This window comes from Heteronotia binoei, chromosome 9, assembly GCF_032191835.1.
Source record: "Heteronotia binoei isolate CCM8104 ecotype False Entrance Well chromosome 9, APGP_CSIRO_Hbin_v1, whole genome shotgun sequence".
In the NCBI taxonomy this organism is placed as follows: Eukaryota; Metazoa; Chordata; class Lepidosauria; order Squamata; family Gekkonidae; genus Heteronotia; species Heteronotia binoei.
In genome coordinates, this window is record NC_083231.1 from 3,616,414 (window position 1) to 3,634,418 (window position 18,005).

Genomic DNA, 18,005 nt, shown 5'->3' on the forward strand with positions numbered 1-18,005 from the left:
AACATCTGCGTGCAGCTGTGCCATGTCACCAGAATACATGAAAATCCTAGTTGCATATTATACTGAAAGACTGATAGGCCCCAAAAAAGGAACACACTGGCAGCACAGCTGTGAGGACTTTAAGCATACCAACTAACTCTTATCTGTTTCTGAGGAGAGGGGGCATGAGGAGGAGGAAGGGCCAAAAGGTATGTGTGTCATCTGAATTTAGTTATATATTGTAGCACACCAGACAAAATCAACTGAGCTCAGCACCATTTCTAGGCTCAAAACACCTATTTGTTTCTTCCATAAAAAGATGTCCTTGGGGCACACAGCCTAAGCAAGCACTCTGTTTAACTGCAACTCCCACATTGCCTTTTTTTTCTTTTTGGCAATCAAATCACAGCTAAACTTTGGGTTTCAAGAGACATTCAGAGCCAGTTTGCACATTAATCCTATCATCTTCATAACCAACAGCCAAAGTATTGCTTGGGTAGATAACTTCATAACCAAACAGGGCAATATACAAAATTTCACAAAACATGCATACTGCATGTTGCAAAACAAAAACCAGGGGAAGTAGGATGGAGATTTTTCTTCCAGAACTCACCATTCATTATCTTTTATATGCATAAGTTTAATTTGATAAATGTTGCACTTCTTGATCTCACATTTTCCTTCATGGTTTTCCTCCAATGGGAAAAAAGTGACAGTCCCTTTAAAGACATCTGTAAAAATTGACAATAAATTTATTACATATGTTGCTGACCTTTAAAAGGAGAGTATAAATAATTTTATAACGCTCTGTTTTTGCTCAATGTTGTACTATTTCTCTACTTTAACCTGTTGTAATCTTTACATGCACTCCATAGAACAGCTTTACTATTTATTATCCCCACGAGGGAAAAGGCTGACCTAAGGTCATCTGGGAAAACCCAGTAATTCCTAATCCATTGACATATAAACAATGTAGAAATGTTTAGGCTGTTTTTTTCCTCCAGAGGGCCTCAAACTAGCTTACAAAGAAAGGAATAGTTCCAAATAAACAAAACAAAGAAATCTGGACTGCCTTATGCGGGGTGGGAGGTTCTGTCCTTTTCTCTCTCTCTCTCTCTCTCTCTCTCTCTCTCGGCTTGGCTTCGCGAACGAAGATTTAAGAAGGGTGCAATAGTCCACGTTTGCTGCAGGCTCGCTGGTGGCTGACAAGACCAATGTGGGACAGGCAGGTCCGGCCACAGCGGCTGTAGGGAAAAGTCTGATTTAGGGTTGGTCCTGTAGCAGTGCGATTCTTCCTCAATCTCCTTTTGTCCTCAAGACCAGCTATGCGTGTGTTCTCAAAGGAAGAGACAGCCTGGTGGATGGTGTGCCTCCATGCTTTGCGATCTGAGGCTAGGTCAGACCACTGGTGATGGTTGATGTGACAGGTGCTAAGGGATTTCTTCAAGGAGTCCTTGTACCTCTTCTTTGGTGCCCCTCTATTTCGATGGCCGGTGGAGAGTTCGCCATACAGGGCAATCTTGGGAAGGCGGTGGTTTTCCATCCTAGAAATATGCCCTGCCCAACGCAGCTGCGTCTTCAACAGCAGTGCCTCGATGCTGGTAACCTCTGCCCGCTTGAGGACTTCAGTGTTGGTCACAAAGTCACTCCAGTGGATGTTGATGTCCTTTTAATGAAGATTTTAATGAAGTCCTTTTAATGAAGGACCTAATGATGTCCTTTTAATGAAGATTTATTTACCTTCAAACAATGAAAAGCACCACCTCTCCACCACCATACATTTTTAAATGGCCAGGGCATTTCCCCCCAGGCCCGTTAAGCAACCATAGACTCTTATTTATAGCAGCATACTTAATGGACATCAATCTGCTATTCTGATGTTTCTTACTGTTTCTACCCAGTGGACACAGGCTGGCAGTCGCTAGGCCTCAGCTTGTGATTCTTTTCATAGGGGAGGGACGGTGGCTCAGTGGTAGAGAATCTGCTTGGGAAGCAGAAGGTCCCAGGTTCAATCCCCGGCATCTCCAACTAAAAAGGGTCCAGGCAAATAGGTGTGAAAAACCTCAGCTTGAGACCCTGGAGAGCCGCTGCCAGTCTGAGTAGGCAAAACTGACTTTGATGGACCCAGGGTCTGATTCAGTAGAAGGCAGCTTCATATGTCCATCTGCTAAGGGGCATTTCCATGATTCCGCATGTGGATTCAATGCCCACTTTCTCCATATTGAGGACTGCTTGCCATTCTTCCTACTCTCTGAAGTGTGCTTAGAGCACAGGAAAGCTCTTACGTTCCGAATAAAACTCTGGTCTTGAAGGTGCCCCTTGACTACTGCTTCAGACCAGCACGGCTGCCGCTGCCCGCCGGGATCTAAGCACTCAACGGGGGGGGGGGGGGGCAGATGGAACCAGGGGCTGCTCTGCAGTGAGTGGGGCTGAGCCGGCCCGCCGCCTCTTCGCCTCCAGCTCGCAGAGTTCCGTCTCCCGCCGCAGCCCCACCCACCGAAGCGGGCCTTGCTCCCTTGGGCGCCTCACCTTTGAGGACCATCTCTGTGGCGGGCGGGGGGCGGCGGCCCCTGGGCACGAGGGTGCGGAGCAGCACCTCCACGGGGGGCTCGGGGCTGTGCGAGAGGAGGCCGAGGGCTCGGCACTCGGGGAGGCAGGAGCCGCACAGCGCCTCCCAGGCGGCCTCCAGCGCGGAGCCCCCCGACGCCGCGCTCCGGGGTCCCCCCGCCGGCCGGGGCCTGGTCCGCGCCGCCTCCTCCAGGCGGGCCCCGCAGAGCCTCTTGTTGGCCACCTGGGGCTTCTCCAGCCACACCGCCACGGCCGCCCAGAAGCCGCCGGGAAGACGAGGAGCCCCCGCCGCGTCCCTCAGCAGCACCGCGGCCGCCTCCCCCAGCGGCTCCATGGCGACGCCCGAACTTCCGGCCCCGCGCCGGCCGGCCGCGCTTCCGGTCCTGCCAGCCGGCCAATGGGGAAGCGAGGCCGGCGGCGGGGGCGGGGCTGCGGCGAAGGAAAAGAGGCCGCCCCGCGGCTAGAGCGACCCGCCGCCCGCCCAGCCCCAGGGCAACGCCGCCGGGCAGGTGAGCAAGGGAGGAAGGAAGGAAGCGCTGGCCTCCAGCACTCGCGGGGGTGGGGAGGGGGCGCTGCTGCTCCGTGGTCAGGGGGGTCCTCTCCGCCCCCTCCCCTTGGCAGCCTTCTCGGGGGCGGGGGGGGGGGTCCTGGGTCTGCCGGTTGCCTGGGGTCGGAGCGGAGTCCCGGGTCCGCCGAGCAGCAGGTCGTGTTGCAAGAAGGACGCCTGAGGCACCGGAGGAGAGTGCAGGCGCGCAGCAGTGCCTGCCGGATGAAACCCTGTGGAGGCCCCTGTTGGGGGGGGGGGGGCTCCTCGCAACTCCCCACCCTGTGGCCAGCAGCCCCACCGCAGCCTGCAGGCCCCTGCTGCAAAGCCCCTCTGACAAAGCTGCGGGGGAGAGGCGAACCTGGCAACGACACCGGCATCGGCCACACCAAGCAGGCTGGGCAAAGAGTGGCTCAGTGGCTGGCAGCACGTGCAGGCTGGGAGGGCTGCAAGCAGGGGGGAAGCCAGCCCGGGGCCCATAGGGCAGTGCCTACTTAGCCTAATTGTTAATCCGGCTCTGTGCAGAGGAAAGGCCGGCAGAATTGGGGGAGCTCATCCCCTGCTTCCCTCTGGTGGTGACACGGGGGTGCCTGGCTGGCAGCCTCTGGAAAAACCTGATCAAAGTTCCACCAGGCTGCTAGTGGGGAGAGTTTTATCCCAGGGTCTGAGGTGGCGGGGTCAGTCACATCCCATCCCAGCCAAACTGCTGGAATGAGAAGGAGCAGCAGGGACTGCTTCCTCCCCTCCCCAAACCAGCATTGTGCAGGTGGCTGGCGTTCATCTCTGCAGACCTGAGGCATGGAATCATATGGCCCAGCAGCTGGTAGGTGGAAGGGATGGGATGTGAAATGGCCCTCCTCCCTGCTGCATCACACCAGTGGCCGGATCTGGGGTGGCCATGAATGTGCAGGGGCCTGGCCAACTCCTGTCTTTCTCAAGCCGCTAAGAAGAGAATGAGTGAACAGCAAACAGGAAAGCTGATACCTTGAATAAAACTTCATTGGTCTTAAAGGTGCCTGACTGGACTTGAACTTTGTTTTGCTGTTCCAGAACAACACAACTGGATGTATTGTCAAATTCTCTGTAAGGGCCAAGGGGCCCGCTCTGCTCTAGGACACCTCCTTGAATTGTGGTGGGTTGGCATAAAGTTGTTTGTATAAATACATTTCTGGCATTTTGAATCATTTCTTTGGTTTTGTTTCCAGCAATTATTTTACGTTAAGATGCCGTCAGTCAGCGATTTGAAAGAGGTCAGTTCTTTTAATGCTTTCCTGCTGCCAGACTTACCGAGTGGACCGCTCTGTACTTACCGAAAGAAAGCATCCTTCAATTGGAAGGAGATGGCAATGTTCATTGAGGATGAAGACCTGATTCAGTTCAAGGTAATGTGTTAAACAGTAACTTATTAGTGCAACCTTATCAGTTCAGTGGCAATCATTGCAACTCTGCCTGATAGCCTAGAATTAGCTGACACTGAGAAATGCATCAAGAAGTAATAGCTGTTCCTGTAGACCATGGCCAAGGAGAGTTCACATGTCCAGATAGAATCTTCGAGTTGGAAGGTCAAGGGTCATCTTGTCCAACCTCCTGCACAATGCAGGAAACTCACAAAGCCCTCCTCCCACACACTCCCCCAGTGACACCTGCTGCACACCCAGAAGATGGCAAAAACCCTGCCCTGGAGAAAAATTGCTCCAAAGTTGTGAGCAGCATTTCCTGGGTGCGTAAGGAAGGGCCATAAGGACTAAGCGCTGATTCACCCCTTGCTGCCCTTATTCTCATGATTTGCCTAAATTCACAGAATCAGCATTGCTGTCAGTTGCATGACTTCTCAGTTGCATTTTCCCATATTTTTTCTAACTTTTGATGGAAAGGCCTCTGGTTCATTATATTAATGAATATTTTGAGATGGCCAGCAAGTCACTTTAAATAGGATTTCTTGAAGCTTCTTGTCCCAGGCTGGGGAGCTAAAAGCAACTTAACAACATTGTTTTTCCCTCTTTCGGTGTATTCTCACCTCACAACAACCCTGTGAGGTGAGTCAGAGTATGTCTGGTCCTCGGTTACTCAGCCAAGCTTCCATGGCAGAATGGGGATTTGAATCTGGTTCTCCCAGTTTTTAGTCCAGCTCTCTTTGATACTCTTAACTAATTCTGTCTCCCACATATATGAGAAACTTGGATGCTCTAAATAAGCCTGTTTCTCACATATATGAGCACACTGGTCAAGCGCAGTCTGCCCAAGCAATTATTTTCTTACACCCACTCATGTGTGAGAAAGTATTTGCTTGGCTAGAGTGTGCTGATTGCTGGGACAGGTAAGTATAGCTATGCAGTAAGTGACTTCATTGGGTTTATAATTAGATTACGCAATTGTTTTTACTGTGTTAACTTTGCGTTGGTGGGGTAGGTGGAGCTTTACCTTGTCGGAACATCAGGTTTAAGGCACCCGCTTCCATACCATGTCCCCTCTGATTTCTTCCCTTTTATCTCAGTTTAGTTAAGACCAATTTAAATTTATGCTATTATAAATTGATGATTTTACAAATTTCCTACCACATCTTAAATTGGAGTTACAGTGTTGTAGAAATTTGGTCCAGATTCTGTTCCCTCCTGACAGGCATGACTCAAGCCTGGGTTTATGTAGTAAGAAAAACATACAACTATCAAATAATGACACCAGTTTAGATATGAGTGTTTACAAGCATTTTTATATTTAAAACCATTCTGTTGCTGTTTATCATCCACTAAGAACCGAGTATTCACAGCTTTTGAACACGATCCACTCTTTGCTCGTCTCCCTGGGGAAGAATTATCCCTTGAGAAATATCGAGAGCTAACCTTCCTGCGCTGCAAGAGGCTTTTTGAATACGATTTCCTGAGACTGGAAGACATCCTGGAGAAACCATTAAAGATCATGGTGCTGATTACCTGTCTGGGGATGTATGACTGGTCACTTGGAGCCAAATATTTGCTGAACTCCCAGGTAAGGACAATACAGGTACAAGAGTCAGTATAGCTGTAGCTGCAGATTCAGGTCCTCTAGCTCAGTGATTGGGGGACACAGGAGGTATGGCAGTGGGACAAGGTACTGGAAAGGAAAGAGATGGAGATGCTCACACTCTTTCCAACCTTTGTCCCATCCTGAGACACGTTGGTAGTGGGGCTAGGAAATTAAAGCTTTCTACAACATTAACGTTGTGCAATGCCAAGTCCATCAAGAATAAGACCGCTATGTTGCAAACTTACTTTGCAACACAAGAGGTGAGACCTGGGTGAGGGAGGGAGGGCAAAACAGTTGGTCTAAAAGAGCTGACACCTTCCCTGGGAGTTTGGGAGTTTTCCGTCCTCCATCAGTCTCTGACAAATGGTCAGGCTCATTCAAGAGTCTTTCTCCCTCAGACCACTCCCTGCCCCCAAGATCTCCAGCACTGATTGTGTAGGCCTAGTGGGGTGCTGAGGACAGTGTGGCTATCTGCCTGGTATACTGACCCCTGATATATATATATAATTTTTTTTGGCCACTGTGTGACACAGCGTGTTGGACTGGATGGGCCATTGGCCTGATCTAACATGGCTTCTCTTATGATTTTCTCAGACTAATAGTTCGGGGGGGATCTAAACGTTCATGTTGCTGCTTCCTCTCAGGCGAACAGTTCTAGTGTCCTCCATGGCTGTGCTGGGACTCTCCCAAGTTGTATTGAACCCCTACAAAAATGGCAGGCCATACACGGGATTTGATCTTTGGGATGGGGATCGATGTGGACCTGGATGCCATTGATGCAGTGCCGTAGCCAGACCACCTGGTCTTTAAGGCTCATCTCCCCCTTGCTCAGGTGGCGAGCTGATTTATGCTTGCCTGCAAAACCTGATGGATCCAGTTGGTTTCCAGAATGGGAAATGTGGGATCCGATGCCCCTGGCGCCTCGTTGGATGTGCCAGTAGAAGACTGACTTAGCTCTCTTTCTGGAGCCATTGATGAGATTGCACTCCCCCCGATAAATAAATGATGATTCCTTTATCTTTTAGAAAATCTTAAATCACTATGTATGATCCATGAATTGTTTGTTCATGTGATAATTGAACTTAAAACAATTGCTTGAATGTTTGAAAAGGATCACAAGTAAACTACTTGTAAGCCAATTATTTATCATGTCATGAAAATATGTAACAATGGAAGACAAGCTACAGTATAGCTAGTTATTATCTAAACTTTCTGCCTGTCCTGGTTCAGGGACTAACCAGTTACGTGTAGCTTCATATACTATGATGGGCTTTAGCTTTAAAAGTAAGTTTTTGTCAGATCCAATGCAGGTTGCTGCTTTTTTGAACAGCCAGCCTCAGTAGGAAGCCTGTATAGAGATCAAGGACTCCTGAGAGCTATGAAGGGACCCTGGTAAAAGAGTTCATCTGATTCCCACTCACCCCCCACCCCCCAGAAAGAAGAGAGGGAGGGAAGAAAGGAACTCCGCAATCCTGAAAGGAGCATAACATCTCTTTAGGAGTCCTCCATATTTACTCGCTTTGCTTAACAAGACAAAAGAAAGTTCTTTCTTGCTGTGGAAGAGTACTTGCTGTGATTTCACGTCAAGCAAAGAATTGAAACTATTCTCTGGATTCCTAAAGAGACCACCATCTGTTGCTGAGCAAATTCCTAGAGAGGCCTCCATTAAAGCAAAATGAAGCTGGTGGGCGTCTCCTTTCTGACAACAGCAATCTATGGTCCTTTTGTATAGCTAGTCTCCCCCCCTCTACAGCCCTTCCCCGGCCTATCCCTGTGAAGAGGGAGTCAGGATCCCTGTGCTGAGTGCCAGGTACATCTGTGCCCATCTTCCCTTTGGTCCTAAGATGCACTGATTTCTAGCTACTTCCTGCCCCTTTCTTTCTGTTTTCAGTACACAAGTCAGTTTCACGGACTTCTGCCTAAGATCATAAAGCTTTCAGTTGCTTGTGAGCTCTCATGATTCAGAAAGCCTGCTGCAAATTGTTGGTTTGCGGTAATTACATAGTAGCGGCCTCCTTATAGCAACAGACGCTACAAGCCAGACACAGTGGCGTGTGGTCCACAGTTCCCAGGCCTCCCTCTGAGCCCTTTTGCCTGAGCAAAAAGCCCCATAAACCAGCTTTCCAAAGCCTGTGGAAAGGCAGGAGGGAGAGAGCCTTCCTGGCCTCATCAGGCAGTCCATTCCATAAGGTGGGGGCCATAATACGGACTGCACGTGTACGCATAGGTAGGTGTTGACTTAGCCCACTTGAGGTTAGCCCCCCTAGAAGGCTCTCTTCAGATTTATTTATTTATATTTATTTATTTTAGTATATTCCTATTCTGCCCATTCCCCGTAGGGCTCAGGGCTTAATACAACATATGATAAAACAATAAAATACAATAAAAACATTTTAAAAACAGACAAGTCAACAGCACTCAGAGAAGTTGACCGTATCATCACATATTGCCCAGCTTAGCTGTCTCACATCACGATATCTCATAGAGATGGCAGATGATGATCCATTTTATAGCACAGGTGACAGTGCCAATAGGGGATACCGATAGATGAGCAAAGCATAACGGGAGAAGTGGCACTATAGAGATGAGCTACCAGGGACACAGAGGGCTTTGTAGGTGAGAGCCAGGCCCTTAGGCGGAGCCTGGTAACAGATGGGCAGCCAATGAAGTGGCTGCGTAGTAGGAGTAATGGGTCTGCTCTGTCGAGCTGCAGCATTTTGTACCAAGTGGAGTCTCCATGTTGACTTTGAGGGGAGATCTGTCTAGAGTGCCTTGGAGTAATCTGGTTAGGATGTTTAAAGAAATCTCGGGGTGGTGAACATCTTCTCAAATTCTAGGAGATAGGGGCATAGGTGAGTACTGCCATTGCCGGACTTCATTTCCAGGGGAACCAGAAGTGATGTCACATTGCCCTGGGAATCCTGGATTCTTCGAGCAATGTGACGTCACTTCTGTTTTTTCCTTGAAAGTGATGTCACTTGGTGGGGAGTAATGCTGATTTTTTTTTCTCCCTCCATTGCTCTGAGCAGGTTGCTGACGGAGCATCTCCTGCCATAGCAGGGGACCTAGCCCCCCTGAATTCTGACTAGACACATGAGATGACTACAGTTTGGGGGAGAGCATTAGAGGAGTGCAAGAAGTCTGAAAGACCAGCAGTTTTTGTAGGCCCACAGGACAAAGCTGTATCCTCTAGGAAAGAATGTTCGTCTTAAATACATTGCACTACAAAGCAGGAAGCTTTCTGCTCTTTCCACAGCACATAGTGAAAATTTTAACCCTGCACAGGCCTTCTCAAGAAAAATGATCCATAAAGAGAATGTAATTATTGCATGAAAATATTTCACAGATAAAGTAATGCTTAGTTGTTTGTGGAGGGGCACACCTCACTTCCGAGGTAATTCTGGAGGGGTATTAGCCTGTTGCAGCAAGCATGAAAAAGGACAACAAAAGTTTACTCCATTGTGGTCCAACGAAGGCAGGCACTGGAGTTCTGTTAGTCTTTAAGGTGCTGCTCTTCAGAAAGCAGCTGGGAGCATCCTCTTGTGAGGCAGGGAATTTATCTGAGCTGTGAACTCCTGCTGAGACCATTATGAGAGAGCCTTTGCTGTTCATAGTTTGTTACAGATACCTGTTAACAGCTTCAAGTTTGGACAGCTGCATGTGCGCGTTAATTCCTCATGTCAAATGTTTGCAGGTGTTCAAAAGTGCAATTGAGAGTTCGGGCTCAGAAAGACATGAAGAATTTCTTAAACAAAACGAGAACATGGAGGTACTTTTTCTTTTTTTTATAAGAATATTAAACTTCTTAGTGAACTCTTACATAGCTGTGTAGATGGGTGCTATCAGTATGCAGATGCACCCCTAACTGTGCCCTTTGAGCCCCTAAAATGTCAGTCACCTCTCCAGAGCAGCACCTCTCTACTGCGAATGGGCAACGGGCAGCTGCCCTAGGCCCCATGCTGGTGAGGCTCTGACTACCCACTGCCCCACCCCTAGTGGGGGGAGAGAAGGCAGAAAAGAGCAGGCTCCCCTCATTCCCACCCACTCCCCTCATTCCCACCCACCCCAGCCTGTCTGGATTGGTCTTGCTTGGCTGGGGGAGGGGGGGCAGTGATTCTGGGGCCCCATCCTGGACCACCCCTAAGGACAAGGGCCTGAGGGTGAACCGGTGGAATCGATATGGAAAGCAGGTGGGTTGCACTGCTAAGAGTGCTTTTTCCAGCTGCTTTGTCTCGTGCAGGCCTGTAGCTCCAGGGGGGCCTGTCAGGTGCCCCTGCCCCTCCCTGTTCCCCTGCCACTGCCATGGGGGGTGAAAACTGAGAGGGGGCAACCCCCTCGCTCCATCCACAATTTAAATGGCACAAGAGGGGTATCCAGGAGCAGCCACTGCCCCTCCCAGGCCATTTGAAGGGCCCCCGGGGGAGGAAGGTGGTGGCCTTTGGCCTTTCAGCTTTTACCTCTGCGGCTCCTCAAGCAGTGGTGGCGGTGGGGGCCGGGGGGGGGAGGTCAGGCACCCTGGGTTGGGGGCCCTGAGTCATGGCAGCAGCCAGGGGAGGGGAGCCACTGAGTGCCCCCTGACTTTTTTACATGCTCTCCAAATTTTAAAATCCTGGCTACAGGCCTGGTCTAATGTGGAAAGCAGTTTGGAAACCGCTGCCCTAGCCATGCTGATGCAGGACATGGCAACCTCAGGGCTAATCTAGTGCAGTCCACTCCCCTGTGGCGGTGCTTTAAAAGCATCATGAAACCTCAGTGTGCGCAAAAGGCAGTGACCTGCTGATGAGGGGTGCTAGCCGTCCTTCATGTAATGCCTGGGAACTGGCTGCCATGGTGTGTCCAGGGTCAATTCCAGGGTCTGGTTCTGATCTTTATCTTGTTGGGGGGCCTGCATCCTTGAAGGACTCTCTCTCCCCATAGTGTGGCAGCTCCATTCCTCCAGTTAGGGGCTTTGATCCAGACTAAATTCTCCAGTGGCAGCATGGAACTTCATTCCTCTCCCCTCCCAGGGCAGCCCACTGGTCTTCACAAAAAATAATTAATTTTTAATTAAATGTTAAAAATTAATAAAAATAATGGGGTCGCAAAGAGTCGGACTCGACTGCATGACTGAACAACAGCAACAATTTTTGTAAATTTGAATAGAGGCCCTTTGTTTCTCGAACCTTAATACTCCAAAGTTTCTTGTGGCTTTCTTGTTTGATTAAACACTTGCTGAACTCCATTTCATGTGTGTTTTCCTATAGATTTTTGGATGTTTTGCTCTGACTGAACTCAGCCATGGCAGCAATACCAAGAATATGCGGACTGTAGCTAAATATGACCCCTCGACTCAGGTGAGTCCAGAATCATTGGTGTTCTCTTGTGGTGTGGTTTCACTGAAGTTGTATTAATTTAGAGCTTTGTACTTCTCAGCCTGACCACAGTGGTCTGTTGGAAGCTGCTTTGAGTTCTATAAGGAATAAAGGCAGCTGATAAATAATTTAAATAAATATTTTTATTTAAGCCAGCAGAATAAATAATTTTCTGTGCTTTTAGGAGTTATCTTAATAATTTTCCTACTGGATTTTGTCCCGGTATTACAAACGTTAGAAAAATAACAGTTTCTCTGGATTTGTCCCTTATAAATACTTGTTTGTTTATTTTCTTTCTTTCCGTCCCTGCCCTCCCCAGGAGTGGGCTCAGGGCAGGTCACAGCTGAAACATTTATAACTAACTACATTAAAATTCCACAACTATCAATTTAAAACCATTCATGCCAATAAAGGTATTAAGTGACTGACTGAATTTAAAACCAACAACCTCCTAGAAACGGCCTCCTAGAAATCCTGGTGTCCTGATTCTGTATCAGCTGCTGGTGAATGTCGTTTGATTTAGAGATGTTCCAGATGATACTGCTTCCTGCCAACACTGATCAGGTCAAACAGTTTTAGGGTGATTGGGCAGACATTTTGAACAGGAGGAGCCAATATTAACCAAATGCCCGCAGCCTCCACTGAAAGCCTGGTGGAATAGCTCTTTGGGATTGTGGCAGATCCTGCAGGGCCCTGACCTTTATCAGGAGCTCCTTCCACCAGGTGGGGGCCAGGGTTGAAAGTCCCAGGCCCTAGTTGAGGCAGGTCGAATGTCTTCTGGGATGGGGATTATGAGCGTAAGGCCCTTCAAGATACGTAAGGGAAGAAGTGATCCCACAGGTTATGTTGATCCCTGGCCGCTCAGGGCCTTAACAGTTAAAACCAACACCTTGAAACAGATCTGGAACTCTATTGGCAGCCCGTGCAGCTTGAACAGCACTGACTGAAAGTGTGCCCGCAAAGGTGTCATAGACAGCAGGTACGCTGCTGTATTCTGCACTTGCTGCAGTTTCCAGATCAGGTATAAGGGTAGGCCTGAATAGAGCAAGTTACGATAGTCTAATCTTGAAAGGACCATTGCGTAGATCACTGTAGCCAAATTGCTGGAGGGAAGATAACGGGCTAGTTGCCAAACCTGCTGAAGATAAAAGAGGCTGATTGGCAACTGCCATGACCTTGGCCTCCATGGATAGGGAAGCATCCAGTATCACCACCAGGCTCTCCTTTTGGCACTGGTGTCAATAACACCCCACCCAGAGCTGGTAGCCATATTTCCACATCCATTCCTGTGCAGCTCAGGTACAGGATCTCCATCTTTGATGGATTTAACTTCAGCCAGTTCTGTTTCACCCAACCAGCCACAGCACTCAGCACCTGGTCCAAGGTTTCTGAAGAAGATGATGATATTGGATTTATATCCCGCCCTCCACTCCGAAGAGTCTCAGAGTGGCTCACAATCTCCTTTATCTTCCTCCCCCACAACAGACACCCTGTGAGGTGGGTGGGGCTGAGAGGGCTCTCACAGCAGCTGCCCTTTCAAGGACAACCTCTGCCAGAGCTATGGCTGACCCAAGGCCATTCCAGCAGGTGCAAGTGGAGGAGTGGGGAATCCAACCTGGTTCTTCCAGATAAGAGTCCGCACACTTAACCACTACACCAAACTGGCTCTCTCTTCTGGGGCCAAGTCCAGCCATCCGACTATTAACAGATACAGCTGGGTGTCATCAGCATATTAGAAACCTTTTTAAAAAATTAAAAGTAGCTTTTTATTGCAAAGGCATTTCAGAAACAGACTAGATAAGTTCGTACAATACTCAGGACAATGGAACCCCCAGGGCTTAACAAAGATGTTGGTTTCTTAACTCACTACACATGTTAACTTCATTCAGTTCTTGAATCCGTTTGTAGACACTTTTATTATACTGTATGTGTTACCAATTGCTTTCATCCAATCTTAGCTATATTTGTTGCTCAGGTACTTATCCATCTTGACTCTAATTATCCCTTCCAGGCAACATTCTCCCCACCCTCTACTTATATGTAATGGTTGGTGATTTCTGTTTCAGTATATCTGAAGAAGTGTACATGCATGCAAAAGCTGAAACCCAGAATAAAACTTTGTTAGTTTTAAAGGTGCCATTTGACTCAAACTTTGTTTAAAAGAAATGGCTGCTTCTACAACTAATATAGTCGTGTATTCAGCTTTATCAACTTCAACAGCATTAATTTTAACACCAACATGAGCATCTTATATGAAATAGCCATACCCACCATCCTTGAAAGGACAGTGTGACGAAAACATGCACAAATATTAAAATTTAGTCTGTGTATGTGTATCTATTTATTTATTTGTGGGGGGAGGATCTATTTTGGACCCAGGACTATCGGGGCTGAAAGCGAAAGGAAGGAGGTTGTCCTGCTCCCTGGAATTAAGGCCAGTGTGTTAATGGTGCAAGTTAAGGTTGGGCGTGTGGTCTGCAACCTGTGGACCCAATGGTCCCTTTCACTAGGTTGGGCATGCTCCCCTCTGCTCAGTTTGGGACTGGCTTGGCATTTTAAAAGAATACTAACATTCTTGCAGTACTCTAAAAAAACCAGCCTCCTATTTTCCAAGTGTTGTTTAGTTTGCTATGTCAGCTCGTACATCCTTATTTTTACTCATTACATGTACCGGCTTACATTTCCCCTTACAAATCTCAGCACTGTGTTTTGATGCCCCATCTTTCCAAACTCCACTGCTATGAAGGGGGGAGGAGATGGCAGGCTTTGCACTAGTGAAGTGCTGGCCACAAATCTGGATAGCTCTGCAAGCCTTGGTGCCTGTTCCTCTTCGGGTGGGTGGCTGTGTCGGTCTGAAGCTGCAGAACAGAGTCCAGGGGCATCTTGGAGACCAGAGCAGGCACACCAGAGCTTATGCCTTGGCTAAAACCTAAAGGTTTTAAAGGTGCCACTGGATCCAAACTTTGTTCCTCTTCACCAGTGCAATTTCCGCCAGTTGTCAGCCTTGATTTTCTTTAAATTTGTCTTGTGTTAAGATTAACTCAGACGATTTCTGTCCATGTATTTTATTACATTTGAATCTCACAAATTCAAATCCTAAAACAGAGGCTTCATTGGATTCCTTTAATCTTGCAATAATATACACTTTTTTGTCAACTGTGTAGGAATTTGTCATTCACTCACCTGATTTCGAAGCTGCCAAGTTCTGGATCGGCAACTTGGGAAAGAATGCCACGCACGCTGTCGTTTATGCCCAGCTGCATACCCCAGATGGCCAGTGCCATGGACTGCATTCTTTTGTTGTACAGGTAGACGCGGATGAGCGCTGTTGCCTTCCTAGAATGTTGGGAAAGCTGCGATGGAAGCAGTTGGGTTCTGTGCCCCACTCAATGAATCCCTGTGTTTCTCTGACCCCAGAGAAATTCCCCATGAGAGTTTCCCTTCTGCCCCCAACTAGGGTGAAAGGTGTCAGAAGCCAGACTGCTCCGGGTCAGCCTGTGGTTCGCTTGCGGGTGTGAAAAAGTCAATAGTCCCCACCTCCGTCTTCTCTCTCTCTAGGACTGCAGAAGCTGGAGAGTCTCCACAAAAGGTCATCAGTTCAGAAAGCCTTTCACAGTCAAAAGTATCAAAGTATCAAACAGTTAGTGGAACAAATCTGTAGAGAGGCTGAAACGCTGCAGAGTATGCAAAAGAAACCTTGTTGCCTACTCGGATCCTTAGAGCATGCGGGCACCACAGGTACAGGGCCGGCTGCAGGAGGTGGAGCCAGCCAGCCACAGAATGGCTGCCGCCGCTTGCCTTCAGTCACCTAGGGAAGAAGACTACCCTCGTGCTCTGGTGGCAGCATTCCTTATTTAAAAATCTGCAAAGCCAATCAGAAGTCTTCCCGAGAAAAAGCCCTACCTGGCCCACCCACTTTCTGAAAGTGCGTGGCGGCTCCATGGCACCCATGGGCGCCATGGTGGGATTCCTGGTCTCGACTCATGCAGCTCTGCAGAAGCCCTGAAGCTGAAGCAGCTCTGCTGGACAGAGGAGGGCCTCTTCCGTGGAGTGAATTTGTGGAGAGGTGTCCTGGACTGCTGCTTGGGAGCTTCAGGCCTGGGGCCCTGTCCTTCGGGGAAGAGTGGAACCTGGCAGGCATTGCCCTTACCCAAGTGAGGTTGTCTCTCTGCTCCAAGCAGATGACCTCCCGCAGTGCTGATCCTCTGCAATGCTTCACTTGCACAAAACAGTTTCTAACATGTCGGGTTAGAACAAGTCTGGCAGCAAGTGCTGTCTAGCTAAAACCAATCTCTGTGAAAGAGAGCTAGGGGGTGCAGTGGTTAGAGTGTCAGACTTTGAGTCCCCACTCTGCCATGGAAGCTCGCCGGGTGACCTTGGGCCTCTCTCACCATCTCAGCCTAACCCACCTTGCAGGGCTGTTGTGAGGATAAAATGGAGAAGAGAACAACAATAATCCATTTTGGGTCGTATTGTAGGGGGGTCAGCAAGGTATAAATGAAGTGAATATAAATAGAAAATGGTTTTGAAGCTCTGCAGGACACAGGGAGGGAGGCAGCTTCAGCAGGTGACAGGCAGGCTGTGGTGGTTTTGGAGCTGAGCTTGTTTTGCTTAGAGCTTTGCAAGCCCTTCCTTGACTCTTCAGCTGCCCAGAGACATTCCTTCTGACTGCCTGGGCATGACGGCTTCTTCCTTGGCCAGACCATACAGCAGAGGAATTGCTCATTACCTGTTTGCTTGGTCTTGATCTAGTTCAGGGGTCCCCAACATTTTTGTGTCTGTGAGCACCTTTGGAACTCTGGCACAGGGTGGTGGGCACAGACACAAAATGGCTGCCGCAGGAGGCGGAGACAACCACCAAACGCCAGGGAGCAAGGTTATATAGATCACTCTTAGCCAAGCAGTGTCAAGAATAAATTAGAAGCAAGTCCTTTATAATTAACATAGAGGGACAAATGCTCCTTGCAGCAAAAGCCTCCAAGGCAGATAATAACCGCATCAGTTTATGATCACTCTTAAGGTCTTATCAGTAAGTTAAACAATCTGTCTTGACTAGCATTGCTGCATGGTCTTTGCTATCAAAATAGGCTCTTAAAGCAGATCTAATGAATAAGTAAATAAGCCTTCTCCTCGGAAACGTAGCAGTCCTGATGATGACGGCCCCTCTCCAGCCATTGGGGCAGAAGCTCTGTTGAGCAGCCTGCCTTTTAATCGGCACTGCCAGCCAAAAGCCCTGCCTAACCCTGCCCACTTTCTAAAAGCACTTGGTGGGCACCAGGAAAGATGCTGGCGGGTGCCATGGGGCCCCTAGGCACCACCCTGGAGACCCTGCCTTAGAACATCTTTCCGCCCTGAAAGATGACCGCTCCCCCCCCCCCCCGGCCTGCAGCTAGAACAGGCAAGAGGCAAGGGGGCGAGTTCTCCCACCAGCAAAAGTGCACTCCATTAGCACCCTCATTCTGAGGGTTCTCACGGCACAGGAGTCTCACGTTTTCAAGAAACATTTTTCCTTTTGATCCCAGGGTGTTTTTGCATGTGGTCTCTTCTCTGCCTGTTTTCCTGCGTTAAATCTATTTAATATTATCCTGTACAACTCAATGAGATCCAGTGACAGTTAACCCAGTTCCCATCTTTACAATCAGCCAACATCTGTGTAGCTCCTCCTCATAGCCTCGCTTGGCTTTCAAGTCCTGCTCATTGCTGGAGTCTGAAAGAAGCCAAAGAATGGCTCTTAGAGGTCCCATTTATCAAAATATTAATTGTACTAAACAAAGTGTCGCAGATCCCTTTCAGTTGCCAAAAGCTGGTTGCAAGATTGGGAACAGCCTCAGGCTTGCAGCCAGCCTCAGTTTGTTCCTCCACGTTTCAGACATCCACAGGACTTTCTCTGCGAGTGAGACTGTTGGAGGCAGTCTTGGCGAGTGTACGGTTTGCACCCTTTTTACCACTACCGTCTTATTCAGAAATTTTTCCCCCCACATTCAGATTCGTCTCGACACCCGGGGGTTTTCCCTTCCCCAGCCTGTGCCAGCTGTGTCCATTTTTTTGAGCCACAGTCTGGGGCCAGCTTTAAATCAGATATATAGCTAATACGTACATGGTTTTACCTTCAAGACCAACAGCATGTTCAGTTACTTCTTGCAGGAATATAATAACGAGGGGTTTTGTTCCAGGTTCGCGATCCACAGACCCTGCTTCCCATGCCTGGGGTGCTGGTGGGGGATATAGGCCGGAAGCTGGGACAGAATGGTCTAGATAACGGGTAAGTGGACACAAACATTCCTCATTTCAACTGAGGTTGACCAGGCAGTAGTACAAACATTATGAGGCACTTCTGCAGCCCTCTTATACAAAGTAGATGGTGTTTTGATGGCAATCGAGTCCAATCTAATAGAAAGGCTCCCTAGGATTCAGCACTGTTTATTTAGGATATTTTTATCCCATCTTTATTCTTTATGCAAGATGACATAACTGGAGAAATGTGATGTCATTTGATACTAAGTGTAGCATTTAATAAAACCAATAACTGAAACCCCAAATGGCAGCCAGCAGCAGTAGCC

The 18,005-nt window shown here is 48.4% G+C and overlaps 2 protein-coding genes across 3 annotated transcripts in view; one reads left to right on the forward strand and one right to left on the reverse strand.

The window, feature by feature from the left end:
• TRMT44 (tRNA methyltransferase 44 homolog) overlaps positions 1–711 on the reverse strand; it is a 31,235-nt gene extending 30,524 nt beyond the window's left edge. The window contains exon 1 of one of the 2 annotated variants that reach the window (XM_060246160.1): positions 593–711. In XM_060246160.1, coding sequence (XP_060102143.1) covers positions 593–599 — 7 coding nt within the window. In that variant the 5' untranslated portion in view covers positions 600–711. The remainder of the gene's footprint in view (positions 1–592) is intronic. The other variant, XM_060246159.1, reaches the window with a different exon arrangement.
• Positions 712–3,015: 2,304 nt separating this feature from the next.
• Positions 3,016–18,005, forward strand: part of ACOX3 (acyl-CoA oxidase 3, pristanoyl) — a 60,134-nt gene continuing 45,144 nt past the window's right edge. Inside the window, exons 1-7 of the mRNA XM_060246161.1 lie at positions 3,016–3,056; positions 4,297–4,473; positions 5,843–6,076; positions 9,789–9,863; positions 11,338–11,427; positions 14,610–14,753; positions 17,619–17,707. Of these exons, the coding sequence (XP_060102144.1) occupies positions 4,315–4,473; positions 5,843–6,076; positions 9,789–9,863; positions 11,338–11,427; positions 14,610–14,753; positions 17,619–17,707 (791 nt within the window). The 5' untranslated portion in view covers positions 3,016–3,056; positions 4,297–4,314. The remainder of the gene's footprint in view (positions 3,057–4,296; positions 4,474–5,842; positions 6,077–9,788; positions 9,864–11,337; positions 11,428–14,609; positions 14,754–17,618; positions 17,708–18,005) is intronic.